At 43.2% G+C, this 19,752-nt stretch overlaps 2 protein-coding genes across 4 annotated transcripts; both read left to right on the plus strand.

Moving 5' to 3' along the window:
* Nucleotides 1–113: 113 nt before the first annotated feature.
* si:dkeyp-77h1.4 (uncharacterized) lies at nt 114–13,836 on the plus strand. The gene is made up of 12 exons (XM_052065077.1): nt 114–363; nt 5,031–5,095; nt 5,775–5,795; nt 5,888–6,157; nt 7,397–7,517; nt 8,100–8,275; nt 8,994–9,136; nt 9,596–9,743; nt 9,813–9,994; nt 10,357–10,449; nt 10,524–11,061; nt 11,385–13,836. The coding sequence occupies exons 2-12, from the start codon at nt 5,050–5,052 to the stop codon at nt 11,417–11,419; spliced, it is 1,773 nt and encodes a 590-aa protein (XP_051921037.1). The 5' UTR covers nt 114–363; nt 5,031–5,049; the 3' UTR covers nt 11,420–13,836.
* Nucleotides 13,837–15,828: 1,992 nt separating this feature from the next.
* ino80e (INO80 complex subunit E) lies at nt 15,829–19,682 on the plus strand. 3 transcript variants are annotated; one of them, XM_052065318.1, is made up of 8 exons: nt 15,829–15,942; nt 16,242–16,324; nt 16,725–16,795; nt 17,183–17,235; nt 17,318–17,399; nt 17,708–17,825; nt 18,035–18,133; nt 18,681–19,682. In XM_052065318.1, the coding sequence occupies exons 2-8, from the start codon at nt 16,244–16,246 to the stop codon at nt 18,885–18,887; spliced, it is 711 nt and encodes a 236-aa protein (XP_051921278.1). In that variant the 5' UTR covers nt 15,829–15,942; nt 16,242–16,243; the 3' UTR covers nt 18,888–19,682. The 3 variants fall into 3 exon arrangements, with proteins under 3 accessions (XP_051921278.1, XP_051921280.1, XP_051921279.1); XM_052065319.1 differs by having other exon boundaries at nt 15,920–15,982; XM_052065320.1 differs by lacking the exon at nt 18,035–18,133.
* Nucleotides 19,683–19,752: the final 70 nt, after the last annotated feature.

Below are 19,752 nucleotides of genomic sequence, written 5' to 3' on the forward strand. Positions count from 1 at the left end.
ACCAACATGACACAAAGCTCATTCGTGAGACTCTTTGCCGACGATGATTCAATTCGGCTGTCCTGTCGTGGATCGAGTGGGGTGGGGGGCATGCGCCGTGTGGAGTCCCTGCGTGTGCGTGTGTGCGCATGTCCTGTTTCCCGACAGGAGTCGAGCGCTTCCGAGTGGCCGAAACATTTTTGAACCTCTTCCAAATGTGGATCCGGAGTCGCCGAGTGCAGCAGCAGCAGCAGCAGTAAAGCATCTCTGGAGGAGGGAGGGTGAGATACGAGGGACCCCACCCAGGCAACGTTCACGCACATCTGCACCGCCGACAAACCGAGTGAAGGGACGGACGGACACTTGCCGGATCATCGGATTCAGGTAGGCGCCCCCCGGACTCCGCTCGTCTCGCTTCCCCGTATCGTCGATGCTTACGTACGGGCGAGTTTTCCGCATGTAGCCGGCGCGTGACGGGTTAAATTCTGCAGCTTTTTCACGGCTCGTGCGTGCCTCGTCTGCTGTCCCGGGCCCTGCGGGGTACCGTTTGGACTTCAGAGCCTTGTCACACTCCATTTGCTTGATCGTGGAATATTTAGGGTTGTTTTCTTTCATTCAGTCATTCTTTTTCTTTTTCTCTTTATTTTTTTCTTTCTTGGGCTGAGTGCCGAGTGGCATGTTCACTTGTCAGCTAGCCTCTGGGGAAATAAAATGCTAGAATATTGATTTTAATTACAATCATGGTCACTTCAATTGTTACACTTGAGCAGCCTAATAATGACGATTTCCACGGTGACAGCTGCGGTACACGTTTATGATGTGATGCGTGTTTTGGACTGGCAGTCTGCACTAGTGTTTCCAATGTTTTGGTGAACTCGTTTACATGTCAACTTGTAACTGATGTTTGTTATTTTATTTATTTCATAGTTCTATTTTTACCTTCAATTAATGTGTTTCCAATACGTTCCAATATGCAAATTATCATTATGCAGTAGAGTTAACTTCATTTCCCCCAAAAAATATTCTAGCCATGTTTTTTTTAATTTATGCTTCAATTTTCTTAAAATATATTTGTTTTTTGAGTCATTTTGAAATTATTTTTTTCTACAATAAATTTCCAGACAAATTATTTTCCACGTTTCACGCTGACGACTTGATTTCTTTTTCACAAAACGTGTCGAAAGTGACAGGTGAGAGCCCTAACAGCTAGCGTTCATAAGAGGAATACATTAAGCATAATGTACCGGTAACTTCATCTCAAGGGGCGCCTATACTATACTATATCTGATTTTCTATAGTGAACAGTTAAAAGGCTCAACAGCATCCATTAGCTGACCGGAGGCTGCAATGTAGCTTCCAACAACCCCGCCGCCGCCACTGCAGAAACGCAGCCCGCGAAAGCACGACAAGAGCAAGTGGTTGCCAAACCTTTCATAGCGATTAGCACATAGCGACGGCCTACTATGCCGAGTAAGTGTTCGTCGAAATCGATGCTAATTTCTGTAATTTATGGAGTTTATTGTTAGTTTTATATGTTAGCATCAAGCTAACAGACTTACATTTCGATTAAATATGTTTTGATTTTAAAATAGACAATGTTTAATTGTATTTTGTCGTTTGTGACACTGCTGCATTTGCGCTAAAGTCAAAGTTCTTTGAAGGTTTGTAACTTATGTGCTAATGTTTGTTATGTACTTAAAGTAGAAGTTATCATTTCTGTAATATGAACGCTAATTCCCATTAACCTCCATGACGTTTTCCCCAATCTCGTTAGCGTTTAGATCGTAAATTAAACATTAAACTTATTAGCCTTGGTTGAACATTTTGTTGTTAAACGTACAATATTTAATTTGATGTTGTATGTGATGCTGCTACGTTCATGTTAAAATTACAGGTGTTTGAAAATGTGTCATTGCTGTAATACGTATCATTTTTCAAGATATATTTGCATTCAGCCAGCAGAGGTTAAAAAGTGTAGTGCAGGCCAAAAGTATGGAGACACGTCACTATTCAATAGCATCAGAGAGTGTTGAGAAATTTGTGATTGGTTGTGTATAATTAATATAACTCAAATCCACTGTAACATCATGCACAGTTTTTACCATAACGCTGTCCTTAAATATAAGGAACTAAAAGTGTACCTAAAAAAATGATTCCATTAAAATTTAATGAATGTATGAAGAAAATACAAACCGGAAATTGTTGACGTTTAAATAAATATCTCGTACAAAGTTAAATAAAACTGAACTTTCCTGCCTGTGATTCTTTTCAATGCCATGCGAGGGAGCCCACACTTTGCGAATCACTGACATCGACGATTCGCACAGCAGCAGATGACACGTTTGTCACCCCCGCATGCTTTGTCAATAACGCGATGTGTTAACCCAGCCGCCTTCATTTTCCTCCTCATCCTCCTCGATGATTTGAGAGAATGTGACGGGTGCAAGGAGCCTGTCTCATCCTTTAGTTCATCACTTCCACAGCCGGCCTGCTCTCCGGACTCGTTTGCTTGCCACAAATGAACCTTTTAGTCCTCTGTTCCTTTCCTTTCCTTCCTTTTGGAATTGTTCACTCATTCCCCACGACAACAACATGGATAGCTAATCAGTTAGCCTCCCGACCATCGACTCTTCTGATTGCTGCGAGTCTTCATTGAAGTACTACAAGTGCTTCTTTGACTAGTCGATTAATCAGTTCAACTCCTACCCTCTTTTTGGATAGGGAGTGATTCCAAAAACCACCTCTGCTCTTCGCTGGTTACCTCTGTTGCTGCAAGACACAAGCAATCAATCAAAACAACTCAAAATGAAACATCCTTAATGATTGATTAATCGATGAATTGATTAGTCAGCCAATCCCCTTGTGCTGATTAATCGGAACGGCAACGTCCCCCCTCACCCTCTTTCCTTTTCCATGCCGCATTGACTCATAAATATCTTGAGCGGTGCAGTGAAGGGAGCGCACAACAATACGTGTACAGTCGTTCCCGTTTTGTGGCGTGCTGGTGCGGTGGCGAGACGCAAAAGTGAAAGATGATGACTCGAGACACAGCCGGGTTTTGTGCGGCCACGCGCGCACTCATCTGCAGTCACTAAAAGCTATTTCCGTCTCGTTAAAAATCCACGCACATGTACCTGCTTGACCTTGTCGAGTGCGAAGGAGCACAGGAGATGGTTTTGACTCCACCGTGAGACGCAGTGGCTGATGTTACGTAAGAGGGGGGGGGAATAATTCATTGAGATAGCGAGCAAGAAGAACGCAGGGCAGGTGATGCAAAGGAGAGGAAGAAGAAGAAGTGCGCTGGAAAGGATGGAGTGCAATGAGTGCATGTGGGAGAGGGAGGCAAAGGGGGCAGATGGTTGATGTGTATGCGCTCTGCAGATTCACGGCCCAAAGGGCGGCGCGGCGCCTCAGTGGACGCTTTGGTGCGCTTCGCGTGTTCCGTGCTCGCTGAAGTGTCACCGCACAGCCTCGGCAGCTGGACAGTAGACGATGACACGAGGTGCTGTTTTGCTTGTGCTGTTTGCTAAATGTGAGGAGACGAATTGTCGACATATAAATGGAACATTTTGATCTCTATCCCTATCTGGCATGAGCTGTACGTGTAATGGTTGCGATATCTCCGTGTAATGAAGGATTACATATGACAATCTTAAATTTTGGTTCAGACTTTTAGCAAGCATCGTGGAAAAATTGACATGCTTGATTTGCACTCGCGGGCCACACAAAATGATACGGTGGGCCAGATCTAGCCCCCGGACCTTGAGTTTGACACCTGTGTTTTTAGCCCTTTTGAGTTTAGCTCATGAAAACCGGGGGGGGAAAATTTAAATTTTATTTTTGTTCAATGTGTCACTACTGTTTTTAAATACCGGTATACTTAATGGTGACACTATTAGGAACACTTCTTCTACAAGTGTATCCCAAATTTCCTGATGCCAAATTTAGCACCCCTCCAAAAACGTTCCAATTGCTTATATTTACCACAAGAGTGTGGCAAAGTACTCCATTTTTTGTTTTTAAATCACAAAGTACACAAAGGCCATAGAAGCTCATCTCACCTCTTCCTCACTTCAACATTTTCATTGTAAATTTCCCCGGTGTAGGACACATAAAGGATGTGCAAAACAGAAGACCCCGATCAGCAGAGATGCGTTTCGTATTTTCAATTTTTTTTTTTTGTCCAATCGAATTGCAGCTTCTCTGTGTTGCCATGTCAAACTAATCTGTCCAGGCTCGCGCTGCTCCGATGTTAACTCTAATTGCAATGGGACTGTTTTTTTTTTTTTAACCAACCAGATTTTAGGTTCACCTCCACAAGGGTGAGCTCGCCGACCCACCATAACTTCAATGTATTTATTTATTTGTTTCGTTTCACTGTGACAGACCAGCTCGACTGGCACTCATGTTCTCGGACATGCTTAGAAATCTGTCTTGAAGGTGCATCATTCTTTGCATGTCTGTAATTATGACGTCGTTAGTGGTATTAGGAGATGGATTAAGTCGCTTTACTGCCTTGTGACGGCCCAGGTACCAAACGCACGAACGCCCCCCCCCCCCCCCCCCTGCCGGCGAGCATTATAAAAAGGATGCTTTGTCATGTCCTGCGCAAATAGGCTCGGTTGGCCTGGCGACATTACATTCAATGGCTGCCGAATTTCCTCCTGGGCCTTTTTTTTTTTTTTTTAATGACTTTAAAACTGCAGCAAAATGTATTTTTAATCGCACGCGCACATATTGTGATGTCTTTGGCCTCGTGCGCGTCAGCGCTGCAGAGGAAAGCGGCTCACATCACCCTAATACCTCCCCGGTGGCGCCTTTTAATCGGCCGTCGTCTGCGAGGCTGTCACCGTAATGGCCTTGACAGATTACGCCGGATTCGTATTGGAGAACAAGACGAGTCCCGGTTATGAATTATTGTGTTTTAAATCAGGTTGGTGCGATCGACCAAAATTTTGGGGGATGCAGAACTGTGTCATGGTTGACAAGTGTGTGTTGCTAGGACCCTTGGTAGCATGATTTTTTTTTTTTAATCGATTTTGTTTCTCCAGGTGCTACAAAACAGCCACGATGAGCAAACCCTGTGTGGTCACGCTCACCCTTCTGCTTGCCACAGGTAGGAAAGTCACATTACACGGTGGCCAAACTTTCAATATATGGCAGAATAAAACTTTGAGAACCGATAACGATGATCACAGATGGATATAGCATGAATGAAATCACATGTTGGATTCCAACAATACAAATCACAAATTACAGGCTGAACGTTTGTCCTAGACAACAGAGAAAAATCTGCAAAAAAATCGGCAGATTAAAAAAAAAAAAAGAAGTCATTATCTTTGTTTAAAGTCTAACGAAGGTCAAAGGTGATTTTTTTTGGGGGGGCATTACAGTCACAGCCTCCTTTAGGATTTTCATTTTGTAATCTGTGGCGAGTGTGTGTGCATGTGTGTGGTTTTCAAAACCTGCAATTTATCTGCCCAAATTTGTTGTAAAAATCTGACAAGCAGTGTTTTTTTTTTCATTTTCATTTTACTCCACCAAATGGGCGACCCGAAAGCCGAATGACATACCAAACTATGATTTTTGCCATCGCGTTACACAGCGATGGCATATTTATGTGATTTGAGAGTAACCGTGACCTGCAACGTAAACAGGTTTGACAATCCATTCTTTTTCTTTTTTTTTTGTATTGAAAAAGCGTCATGTAAAATAACAGAAAGAAAAAGCTCAACAGAGGTTGTCTAAAACTGAGCACTAATCGAGTCCTCTTTTTTTTTTCCTTGTATCAGCAGTGCTGTCAGTGTCTGGCAAGGGTGAGTATGGAATAAATGATCGCGGCGCCCAACTTAAGTCCTTCCGTACAGTTCCGGTAATATGACCCCACGCCCCCTCCACTCCCACGCAGTCAACGAGGAATCCTTGATGCTATTCCTCGGCGAAGACCTCCACATCCTGCTGCACGCGCCCGGGCTGGAGGTGACCTTTCGCCCGACCCCGCGATCGACTGAAGTGGTGCTGATGCGGGGCGACATGGTGGTGGGGAACCGGGCCAAGAAAAACCTTTACCTGAAACACCTGGTTGTCAACTCGGTGGTCGAGGGAGACGAGGGCGTGTACACAGTGAAGAACCCCGAAGATCCCGAGGACGTCCGACGCATCAGGGTCTTCGTTCGAGGTACTTGAACTTACTCGTGATTTGAACGTGTGGCGATTGAACGTATTTTCACCCAAAAACTCAAGGATCAATGGGTTTGGATCAAAATTTGCAGATAGACGCTATTTTTCGTACAATTGTTCATTAGCTTGCTGCCAGAGCAACAAAAGTTTTCAGGTACAGTATACAAAAAAAAAGTACAAAAGCTGAAATGTTGCGTGAATTTAAAAATTCGAAAAATCCAAACCGCAAATATGAAGTCATTAAACAAACAAAAAAAAGACATTTGACATCATTAAAACAAGGAAAAATGTGATTTTGATTTTTGAATTTTATTTTTATTTTTTATAGAAGTGTCTAAAACTATTTGACGATGGAATTACAGAGAGACGTGTGCTTTTCATTCGTCAGAGTAGGACTGTATGCACGTGTATCCTGTAAAAAAATAAAAATAAATGTTGCAATTGGACATAAACTTTGTGATTTGGGTATAAAAACTTCAAAAAGTCTAATAATAGAAATATTCATGTCAGCAAAAAAAATATATATATTTTATAAAAAAAAAAAAAACCTGAAACTTGTGGATTAACGGCAAAGGCATAGAAATGTTTCAAAAGATGTCAAGCCAAGGTTACCGTATCATCCCACGAACAATTCCTCACCCATGACAAACACACGGTCCAACTGCACGAACAATTCATTCATCAGCAGAAAATATGCACAAGCCTATTTATTTATTCTTTTTTTTAAATGAGCGCCAAATGGAAGCAGATGCGAGTGAATGCAAGGCGAGCGCAGTGCCGTAACGCGCGCGCCGCGCACCATATGGAGTGCGCTGCCAGCCGATGACGGCGTCGTCTTATTTGCTGTGATCACCGTGCGTCTTCCCAGCGCTGCCAGCAGCCTGTCATTATGCCGCTCTTTAAGCTCTCTCCTCCCTTTCTTCCTTTCCTTCCCTGCTGTGTTGCCGATTTTACCCACCCCCGTATTTCCGGATCACTGCTCGCTCACTTCTTGACAATCTGTTCTTTTTTTTTTTTATACCACTCAGACTTCCTTGCACGTGGGTAAGGAGAGCCACGGTTGCCAATGCAGAGGATTATATATAAAAAAAGGAAGTAATTGGGGTATTTTTCACAACGTAAGGAGTAGTACTTGTATTTGTAAAGTACAGGTACCTGGCAAACCTACTGAAGTACAGTAACCGTGCATCTCTACTCGATTGCTTCCCACTGACCTCTTTGCTCGTGCCACCTGCAGATTGCTACAACGAGCAGATGGTAAAATACGGAGAAAACTTCCGGATTCCGCTGTTGGAGGTGACGCCACCCATCACCCTGGAGCACAGGCCCAGTGCGGTGGAGGCCAACCTGACATCCAAGTAGGTTGAACCAGCACATGCCAGGGCGTACACTGGACACTTCATTAGGCACACCCTACGCAATCTAATTATGAGGCGCAACTTGATAAATGGACCATTTCAATCCATTCCAGTGGTTCCGATATCATGCAGATCCACGAGACCTTGTGCGAAATTTCATTTTCATGATTTTATTCTTTCTTGCCGATTGGAACAGCTGAACTTGATTGTTTTCAACTTCCAAAAGTTGACATTTTAACAGGGGTGTGTAGACTTTTTATATGCACTATATGGATTTAATATACACAGAGTGAAATATTTCGTGATTTCTTTTTTTTTTTAAACTGACAGATAACAAAAACCCCAGAGTCACAATCTCAAGTAATTTAAATTTTAGAAGCACATCAGGTTATCCGATTCTAAATTACTTTGAGGGGGGAAAAAAGGATGTAATCTGACAAGAATAATGCTTTAACATGACTAAAATGTAATCTTATTTTTACAAGAAACAACATCTAATCTAATGGAATAAGGTTGGAAAGTATAAAGGTGGGGGGAGTACTTTTACAGGAACAAAGCAATAAAATATTTATATTTTTCCAGACCGGCGCTGGTGCTGCTGACGAGCACGTATAAACCCCGGGAAGGCTACCAGGGTCGCATCAGCGTCAGCGACCAGCACGTGGTCCTGAGGTCGACAACGGGGGCCGACGATGGCAGCTACACCGTCAGGGATGCTCAAGGCGCCGTTCGGATTAAAATCTGTCTCCAGGTCATAGGTGAGGGACAACAAGTATTTGCGTTTCTGAACTGATGTAGATTTTTCAGGAATCCGTACTTTACTGGAGTATGTGTTTTTCAGACAATTTTTTGTAATGTTCTTCCTACGTTTGAAATCCATTTCGGCGGTACTTTGACTGTGATGCCCTCTTATGTGTGCAAGGAGACCCCCCTCCCCCCCAAAAAAAGTAATAGAGAATGGCAACAGTCACAAGAAGCTGCTGTGGGCCACAACTCACGCCCTGGCACTCACACGCCGACAGAATTCTTTCAGACAAGATTATTTCAAGGTCCTCTTGCCATGTATTTTTTAACTAACAGGCAATCAGTTCATCTGTATTACAATATCAGATTTATTTGATGTCAATGGTTTGGTCTTATTGGACTTAGAACGAAATGAAAGCAAATGAACCATTTATAATTGACAGTCAAAATGGATTTTGACACTTTACTAATTATAGACTTTCCTTTTTTTAATGTATTGATTTATTTGTTTTAATTTCTACTACAGTCATGGCGTTGGATCGGTATTTCTGTTTTTACCAGCATATTTTTCGTCACTCGAGTAGCCGTCTTTCAGTTTCAGTTTTTCTGACCTTTCTGCCGCCTCGGCAGCTTCCCTCTCAATACGCCAGCGGTTTGTTGACGCGATGCGGACATCTCACAAGCCTAATGTGATATACTCCCTCAACTGATGCCGTGCGTGTACTTCCTCAGAGCACCAGCACTTTGTCAACCTGCATCACGGCGAACGACTGAAGATTAACCTGATGCTCAACAGCTCCATGGTACACCTCTACTACAGCGCCGACACGGACCACCAGATGCGCCTACTCATGGATCGAGGGGAGTTCACCGACGTAAGCACGATTTTTTTTAATAAAGTCCACACTTAGGAGTTGATCCGACTCAATTTTTTTTTTTTTAATTTCAAATTGCAAGCTCTACAGTGGTTCTTAATATGGGTTAGATTGATAATTCTGCTTTAGAAAAGGCTTCTTAGCTTAATGCTCGCCCACAAGGTAAAACGCCATTGACAGGCTAATAAAACTAGCATTCATCATTCAAGCGTGACATCACGAGGCACAAACAGTTTAATTCCTTATTGTTCTCTTTGATTGTGTGATAGTGTTTGTTTTTTCCAAATACAACACTGTAGAAGGCTCTTTTTAATATTTAAAAACATGAAAGAAGAAGTCAATACATGTATGATGCAGAATACTTGGATTGTTCTTGCGTGTGATTAGATTGGGAATCTTGTGGCTCCCGAGTGTGTTTTGATTTTTATTTTTTAATATGCACATGTCGTCTGTCTGCAGGCCCAAACAAAGCTAGGCTTCAAGGGTCGCCTCTCCGTGGAGGGATCTCTGGTCTTCCTGGATCAAGTCAAGCGCTCCGATGAAGGCCTCTTCAAAGTCACCGACACACAGGGATTCCCCATGTCCAGCATCCACATGGAACTCAAACGTAAGCGTGAGAACACGTCCACCAAGTCAAATCAAGGTCACTCCTGTTAACCGATGCGTGTTTTGGCAGCCTACAAGCTGGAGTCCATCTACGTGGCCATCATCGCCCTGCTGAGCCTGCTGGTTTTCCTCCTTCTGGCCTGCCTGCTGTCCTGCCTGATCAAAGTCCAGAAGAGGGCCAAGAGGGCCGCCGCCTTGGAGAAGATCGCCCAGAATGCTGGCAAGGAGGACGAGGGGGATGCCTTCAGACAGGTTGGATCGGCCAGCAGAGACACGTCAGCTTGGCCTTGTGAAATTGGGAGGAAAATGTTGGCATATAACAAGAATAAGGTGCTGTTGCATGAAAAATGCAATTTGGTAGATGGTTATATATTCCAGAACCACCCTTAACAGGTAAAAATCGTAACGGCCCTCTCTAAACACTCCAAGCAAAATACACTTGCATTGGGAGACTATCAATCACATCATTTTCAGTCAATAAAAACAAGAAGACTCGCTTTAAGCTCTTCATCTGCCACTCTCAAGTTCTTCTATATACATACACACTCACACTCTTATTTTTCTTCACGCAACGAAAAAAAATAAAACAAAAGGTTTGTTTTGCGTGCTCACAGGTGGTCAAGAACATCACCAAACTCAGCGAGGAGTCCAAGCATTCGCAGGCCGACAACACCGAGAAATCTCAGAGCACTGAGGTGGACATTAAAGTAAGACACGGCTCCGTTTATGTATCATTTGAATGCCTCCGCGGTGCGGTGACCCTTTGCACGTGCGAACGCAGGGACTGGAGATTTCTTCGAAGGAGGTCGGCGTCGGCAACCTGGACACCAGCGACTCGGGCGTTGGCTTTAACACAGCCCTGCCGCTGGACACTGACACCGACGCCCCTGAGCAAATCCACGACTCGGATGCCGTGAGCATCTCCGTCGCTCCCGAGACTAAATCAAGTGCTCCACCGCCACCGACCATGAAAGACGTCGAATCCACTCCGGTAGCTGAAACCAAGCCGAGTGCCGCGGAAGTAAAGCCTGAAACCAAAGACGTCGAGACCCACCCTGCTCAGTCGGTGAACCTGGATGTGCCCAAACCGGCCGACGTCAAGTCCAGCCCAGTCTCCAGCCCGGTACTCAAGAGTCCGGCGAGTCCAGCAACTGAGCCAAAACCCGTCGGCGATACCCTGGAGCCCAAGCCGACCACCCCGAAAGTCCCAAGCCCGGCTCCGGAACCTCACAAGATGTTTTCATCCGCCGCCCAGGGGGCCTATGAGCCTCCCTCATCCGATGACCACATTCCGTTCTTGACAGAGCCCATCCCCAATGGTATGAGGGGGCAGAATTAAAGTCCTTGTCGAGTGAAACGTCTTCTAAAATTGACACGCCAAAGACTCATGAACAAACCCGCCAAATTTGAATGTCTGGGAAAAAAAACAAAAAAAACCTCAACAAACATTTGAATTGAGGTTTCAAATTTATGAGAAATGACGACACCTCTGCTCAGCAATTATGTTCAAACATGTATGTATCATGTATTTGAAAGCTAATCATAATTCACTTTACAGGGTCTTTAAAGCTACATTTAAAAAAAAAAAAAAAAAACATCTTTCACAATTTTGCATCACTAACCTGAAACTTTTTCATCGCAGGCACCCCTGAACCTGACAAGCGGTCTGAACTCTGACCGGATGGAGTGTTGATCCCACAAACGCAGACTCGGATAAATGGCGATCACAAAAAAAGGTTTGTTTAAAGAAACGCGAGAGACCCGACAAAGCAGTCAACAAAAAGCGCTGGCAACAAAAGTCCCTGAAAACCAAATGACAACAGAAGGCGCTTTGCCAATTACAAGGAAACGATAATCACCGAGAAATACACAAAAATGAAATGAGCTTAGTTGAATCACACGAAGCCAAGAGCAACTACAACAAATTAACAAGTACTCAGAACCTCCCCCCCCCAAAAAAAATCCCATGATGAGGAGAGCGACTAGGAACAAGAACGAGAGATCTAGAAAATAGCACTTGTGCAAAAGTAGTGAACAAGAGCAATACTGTAGTCCCACAACGGAGACAAGAAGTCCGAGTCCTGAAATATGCAGCCAGCCACTTGATTGCCTTGATCAGACACCGACGCACCGCTGAAGGGTGACGCCCCCACACTCCAGCCGCCGCTGAAACAAACAAACAAAAACACAACAGAGCGGAACATTGCAGAACCGGGCCCAGATCAAACTGATGTTAATTGGAGGTTCCTCTCTGTAAGCCGTGCCGCCCCCTAAAGCCCCCGAAGTGGATCCCGAATCAACATGGAGATTCTCCCACCATCACCACCACCACCACCACCTGAGGACTGACTGCTCACATTGGAAAGCCCCAAGCGACACACCAGCACTGTCGACAATCAAACCACCCCCCCCTCGAATTCGGGACTTTGCTTGTTCTAATTGCCTGTACAGAGCCGAACAATCCATCATTCGTTTCGTAACATCTTTGTATTTCTTGCAGGCTTTTCTTTGGAAATCCCCACCACAAAACTGCCAGGCTCCAAACGCAGAGTTTACAAAGTAGAAATTCCACCGGAAGCTATTTTCTAACAGCGAGTTGTGCACTTCATGACAACAAGTCGTAACAATTTGGCCTCGCTGTCACTTTTCTGCCTCAGGCTGAATGCTCGTGTACTGACTAGCATGAAAAAAAAAGTTTTGTCCATCCCACGTTAAAATGATTCAGTCACATTTAGAAAAAAAACCACAGTGGGTTTTGTATAACTTCAAAATATACACACACACATAGAATCAGACTTCATTTAAACAGTGTTTCCCTACGTTTTACTACCTCATTCCTCAAAAGTAGATTTAATGTCATTGTTCCGCCCCTGTAAGATTCTGTCGTGTTTGAACATTAACACAGCACGTAAATAGAGCAAAATATTGTACGAAAATAATAATGTTTCAAATGTATTGCTTATAAACGTTATATAAAAGGCTAACCACCTTGGCCGCTAAGTCACCGCTTCTAAATGTGCAGCAAGGTAAACCAGCGCAGTGCGAAAGGACCTTTTAGAGTTTGAGGAAAGTCAAGAAATTGAATAAACTCAATTGATGATTACATAGATTCATTGGAGAAGCACAGAAGAAAAAAAATGAATGAAATGTTAATTACCGGTAAGAAAAATGTTGCTGATAGTTTTCCTGGCTAATATCAGACAATATTCCAGCATTTGCCAATGCCGTGTATTAGGATTTAGTCGAGGATCAGATCAGTAAAACACTTCAAATCCCCAAATTATTACACTTTCTCTGCGTTAATACAAGCAGCAGGTTGGTCCTTGGCATGCCTGACGGCTTCCACTTCAACACACGTACACACACTCCGGCTTTGTAAATAGTGCATGTGTACACCGCTTGATTAACCCTCAAATTGACTTTTTTGTGTACGGAATGGTTATTGTATCATGCTAAATAATAATGAAGACAACAAATTCCAATTCCCCCGCAAGCTTAATAGGCATATGTAAATATAAATATTAATATATATATTTATATATATATATATACACACACACACACTATAGATGACAGCAACTAATATTCATGAAAGCGTTAAAAGCCAAACACTGATGTAACATCCGTTTTGGATTTTGTACGTTGCTCTCTCGCGGCGCAGTATTTTCCATGTTGTGTTCAAATGTAACTGATGTCATTGAACGCAGCACGGTCAAGGAAAACAACGCAGGCTTTTGTCACCCTACACTTTCTATGTGCGTGCCATTTCCGAGCTGTGACACACGCGCGTGTGTTTTGTGTAAAAGTGCATTGACGTGCGTCCGTGTGATGTTGTGCTCAACAAAAGGTCATGAGCGTGAATGTGTCACAAAACCTTAAACGGTGAATAGTAAAAGTTGTGGTAACTTGTACATATTTGTGCGTCTTTTATTGTTAGTGGAGGATGCATGAGATGGATGAAATGCTTTTCCAGGGCTCCTCAAAGAAAAAAAAAATCATCCAAACACGATTGAATTTGAATTTGTTTAACCTTTTTTTTTCCTTCTCAAGCTGCTGCTTAAAGTGCGACCAAAAATAAACTGGCCATATTTGTGGAGTGGTGTTGTTTTTGTGTGTGTGTGTGTGACTGTGTGTGTTTATTTGGACCTTTTCTCATGAAGGTCAGCTGACTGTCAACACCATGTCACTCGGCGTCAGCCAATCTGTCGTATGACCGACCCGCTAATCCCAGTCACGTGCTCCGGGCTTCCATAACCTTGACAACGTGCCATGTGTTTGCAGGGACCCCAAACACTTGACGCTGAAGCTGTCAAAGCTTCCAAAACTACCAGGCCGGGCTACAAGTTCTTCCTCAGTCTTTGGTTCCTTTGACAAAGACTTGACATGATGCCCACCTTGGAGGTGCTGTATCTAGAGCTATATGCTGTCTTTAAAAAAAAAAAAAAAAAAACCATGGCGTCAGAGTGGCGGAAGGAGCTTTCTGATGTAATGGCCAAAAGTGTAAAGTATCTGTATTATTGGTTGTATTTGTTCCTTATTTTATGTTGGGCCAGCAACAAGTCTAAAATCTGTACGTGTTAGCAACTTAACTTAACAGTTGCTAACACATACGTTCGTGAATTGATGCTAGCACAACTAACTTTAGCTAGACGTTAGCTAGCATCATAGCATAGCTCATATATGCTGCTTGTGCAAAGTTAGCTGATGAGCTAATGGTTTTAATCAGGTGTGTTAGAGGAGGGATAGAGCTAAAAAGCTGGCTGAATAGCGGGTCTCGAGGGCCAGACTTAGGATGAAACAAAGGAAGGGAGGCAGGTCAGAAAGTACAAGTGTAGGTTGGTACAGTATGTAGATCAGTACAGTTGTACGTCAGGTGTAGAAGGTGTTAGGTAAGTAGATACCTAGTAGTAGATTGTCTTCAGAGAGCATGCCTCTGTTGAAGTCATTCTTGGTGTGCTTTCGTACATTCCAGTGAACATGGCCACAAAGCACAAGATAGAAGTAGACCCAAGTGATTGGGGGGTTGGGTTTTGTCATCAAAAGAGATGACAAGCTAAAAATAACAGAAGACAATACATAGAATGCTCCATTAAAAAGACAAAGTGTTGCATGGATGGCTGACGGCTCTCTGAGAGGACGGCACCATGTGATTCATGGCAGCGGACATAGATAGAAGAGGCTATTTTGGGCTTTGCACAACAAATGGGAGCTACAAATTGCAGTGTCACAAATTTTCTGGGCGGGTTTCAATTTGTCAGTGTACCTCATCGATCTGTCAAAGGGAGGTGTGGGGGGAGGTTGGTGCGGTGATGTGGTGCAACCATTACAGCGCTTTTTACTGCCCCGAAATGATACTGCGGCATTTTAGCAGGATTCCCATCTGTATGAATCTCACCAAAAATGGCAGGGAAGGCAGACAATATGACAAGAGAAAAGGTCTTGTTTGGGGTTTTAAGAGGCGTGATGTCAGTATGTGTGTGTGCGTGTGTGCCTGTGCAAGATGGGTGAGTTGCCATGCCAACGATCTCTGCACTGCATCTAAGCAATTGCCACTGTCCTGCCTCATTCCTCTGCCCCATTCATCTCCTCCATTTTAAATACATTAAGTGTAAATGTACATTGATGCTTTGTCTCCACCACCTCTGCGCGCATGCACGCCGGCACGCACACACAAAATCATGCAGTGAGTCAGCATGACGCACCACCTGCAAAATTCTCCCCGATCTATAATTCATCCTGCAGGGTACTGCCAAGTGAATCTACGGTGTACGGTGTGGTCTGTGCAGCAAATTCACCATTAGGCAGCTGCACAGAGGACATTGAGAGACAACTCAAAGCATCTAGGCCAGATACAGTGCCGGGCAAAACTGATTTTGTTCAGATCGTCAAATTAGGTTGAACCTCAAGTAATTACACACGTCAGGCACGTGGGAAAAACGTTGATCATTGTTTTCCAAAGTAAAAGTCGTGTTTAAAAATGTCTTATTTTAAATACAACCAAAAAGAAAATTATGTTATTAAAGTAATACAGTACACAGCTAATTGTTGCGATTGTACCTAACATTGTGTCCATACTAAACGGGAGGAAGCCGGAAGAGACAGTCGCCTGCGTCGCTTCTACGTAGACATGACGCGCGATGACATCACGACGTTCGGAGCGTAAACAAAACCATGTCGCCAGAGAGAGACTAAAGGAAGAGGTACGGATTGCAAGATTCTTTCGAATAGCTGTCCGCACTGGTAAAAGCTACGCTAGAATCGTAAAACAAATCAAATCAAAACACTGACCGGATTTCTATAATTATTTTCAACTCACCGGCGTGTATTTTGAGCGAGTTTAGCTCGTCTGCTAACGTGTTTAGCTAGCTTAGCCAGCTTGCCCTGTACGGCAAGTCTGAGAATGCTAATGTGCTCATGCTTATTCCTTTTACATTTTAATTGTATACTTTGTGGTTATGTGCCTTAAGATTTCGTTGTTAATGCGAGTGGTGCATTTCAGAAATGAACGGCCAAGCAGACGTCGAAGTCGACTACAAGCGAAAATACAAGAACCTCAAACGAAAGTTGAAATTTTTGGTTTATGTAAGTATTGTAGTGGTGGCAGAGACACTCGTAGTCTGTACGCAAGTAATTTCTCCAAACAACCCCCAGAAGAAGTAAGGTGTAAATCTCGTAACTTAAATCAATCTGCAATGTAATAAAAATAGTCTTAGCCCACTTAAGTGATCAACGTACTGAAAAACAACATTGAAACGGAAATCATTTTTACACTACCCGTTTTGACAACTTGGTACAACGAGGGACATGGGGCGTTTGCACGCAAAAGAATTTCCGTGTTACACTAAAAAAATCAGCTACGCATTTGCTCAGACTTTTATGCTTTCAAAATAATGTGTTCTCAGTAAAGAGTAGAAAGTTAGAAAGTACAAATATACATTCAAATGTCGAGAACAAATTAAAATGTCTTTTTTTCTCTCTCTAGGAGCACGAATGCTTCCAAGAGGAGTTGAGGAGGGCACAGAGAAAACTGCTCAAAGTGTCCCGGGACAAAAGGTTTGTGCCATATTATACTTGATATCCTAAGTTGCTTTACAATTTACAATAAATATGATATTGCTTTATTTTTATCGTGCTTTCACAACAGCTGTCACAAAAGCATTTTACAGAACATAAAGAATATATGTGGATATTACAAAAGCAATATAGGAGTTACTGTATGTTCATTCATTAAAAATACACAACAGGGTGTTTATAAAAAAAATATTTTTCTTGCAATTGTTTATCGTACCTTGTAATTCTTTTAATTAAATCCCCCCAACAATGACTTCAAAAGATGTCTATTCATTTGCTTCGTTTATCAATTTGTTAAACAGTAAAGATAATTAATATAGAACCTCCAATGCATTATGATTTGTGACATATTCATCCGTGAAATTTCAGCTTCCTTCTGGACCGACTGCTTCCCTATGAGAGGGTGGATGACGATTCCTCAGGTAGTTAAACTCAAAATAATTTGTTCATGGAAAATTCTCACCTTTAAAATGTGTGCTCAGCTTTTCACTTTGTCGCGTTTAGATTCCGACGCGACTGTGTCCTCGGACTACAGCGAGGGAGAAGTACTCCGGGAGAGGGAACGAGAACGGGATGGAGCCAAGAAGTAAGTCACATAAATCAGCCATGACTTATGAATTCATCCATCCATCCATCCATCATCCGAGTCCCGAATCCTCACATGGGTACATTTGAAGAATTTGCAACACTGTTGCTAACCAAAAAGAGCAGCAACTACCGAAGTGCACAAACTCACAGATGACTAAAAGTGTGGGGGTCATCCCGCATTTTGAATACAAATTCCATGCACAGTGTTTCAGATGTTGTAACCTTTGGCTTATTGGCATGTTCTCGCTCCGTCACACGCAATTTTAAGAGCCAAGCGCAATTGAGTGTGTTTTGTGTCCTTTCCAGGCGAAGAAGTAGCCCGGGCACGTGTCTACCGTCATCCCCCTCGCCTCACCTCTCCCTACTATCTCGTCCGGGTGTACACGCGTTGCAGTCCTCCGGTTCCGGAGCTTACCTCAACACTGTGAGTGACTTTCTCCCTCCCGCCACCTCGCCTTTTCTCGTACTGCCTCCTCCTCCTCCTCCATCATCATCATCATTGAGCCTTACCAACAAGTTGATTTGTCATTTTATTTATCTCCTTTTTCGCATTACAGTATTCATTTTTTGTGTTGGTTTGCTTGTCATCTTTCTGTCACGTGGGCCACTTCCATTTGTGCTCATACTGGGCAGATGCCCTTCCCACCAGAGTATTTGGCTCCCCCTGCTGATCGAGTGAAGAAAGAGCGGAAAACAAAGGCGCCCAAAAACAAGAGAGATCCGGCCGGGAAGGTGAGAGATGGAAAAAGGGGAGCAAACAAACAAAAGACAGTCTTAGGCCACCGTTAGCTCGTTGTTTTAACATTTAGAAAACATGTCCTGGCTTGTGTTGGAAATCATTCACCTTTGCCCGACTCCCGAATCATTGTATGGAGATTTGTATTGATTTATTTTTACGCCGTAACAAATAACAACATCAGAGAAGGATAATGACATTCAAACTCCTTCCCCTCAACAAATTGGTTCATTTTTCTATTGTTAAAACAGTTAAATGTTCTATTCAGCTACCTTTAATTCTAATTTAAAATGACATCATTTTCAAACTGTTGTAATCTTTGTGTGTAAGAGGCTAACAGTGCCTGAACTGGATTTTATTGATAATTTTACAACTCAACCCCTCCCTCTTGGTTTTTGGTCATTTGAGTTTGACTTGGTTCTGATTCATTCCGTATTGCATTCATTCATCCCCCACCCCCTCCAAGCATCACGTTTCAGTCTTTCTTTCCCATTCCTTAAGTTGTTGTTGTTTTTTTCGTCCTCCTACCCACACACCTGCAAGGTGGTGGCGCCCATGACCGCCAATTACCCATCGGGCCCGGCTGCGGCTTCGACGACCAGTGGCCCCTTCAGCTGGGTCCCCCGACAGATGCTCAGCGGGGATGCCGCCGAGGATGATGGCGAGAGCGACATCGACAGCGAGCGAGGAGACGATGACCGAGGCGAGGGTGACGAGGCCGAGCTGGTCATTGACATCCCTAATGAGTGAGCTTGTCTGCGTGCGTGGACGTGCGTGTGTTTACATGAATACAGTCATCCCCAGCTATTTGCGGGATGAGGATCGAGCACCACCGTCATTAATGAGGAATTGAACATTTTCCGTTCCAACGAGGCTAAACTTAGCTCCTGCGGGTACATTAGTGGCTATATCAATTAATCAATCATTGTTTGAACACAAATATTGGAGTGACAAATAATATTTAAAAAAATACTCAGGCATACATTATTTATCCTCCGCAAAAAATGACAAATTTTACTCGTTACTGTGGAATGACCATCTCCCATGTGTGGAATTCTGTGTTATACCGCCCCCTGGTGGCCCCTAATGCACGCAATAGAAGGAGCAGCAAATAATGTTTAATTCTTGACATTCCATTTAATTGTCATTGCTTTTTCTGTAAAGTTCTTTCTGATAGTGTTGCTTTTCTTGTTAAGAATGTTTTTATTTTTTGTGAATAGTTCACCAGAAATGTGCATGGGATTATTTTATGTTACGTGAGATTTACCCCACTAATTTCGTGAACTAGTCCATGCTTGTACCAAACGGTCCTTTCCACAGTTTAGTTTCAAGGACTCCCCCGTGTGGACTGTCTTCAAACTGCACCATCACTTTGCAAACAACCTCCCATGTAAAGAAATAAGGCTGTCAAGCTTTATTAGGATGTTGTAGGTGTGCCAAAAACTTTTAAAGGGAGCGAAGAAAAAGAAAAGTGACTTTGATCGCATTGGTTACAACATTTCAAACATGGTTTAATAAATCACCTTTGGGCCTCGTTTAAATTGATATCGTGCCAGCTTTATTGTTCCTTACAGAGCAAACGACGAGTAATCTATTTTTGCAGCTCTCAAAGCAG

This window comes from Hippocampus zosterae, chromosome 5 (genome assembly GCF_025434085.1).
Source record: "Hippocampus zosterae strain Florida chromosome 5, ASM2543408v3, whole genome shotgun sequence".
Lineage (NCBI taxonomy): Eukaryota > Metazoa > Chordata > Actinopteri > Syngnathiformes > Syngnathidae > Hippocampus > Hippocampus zosterae.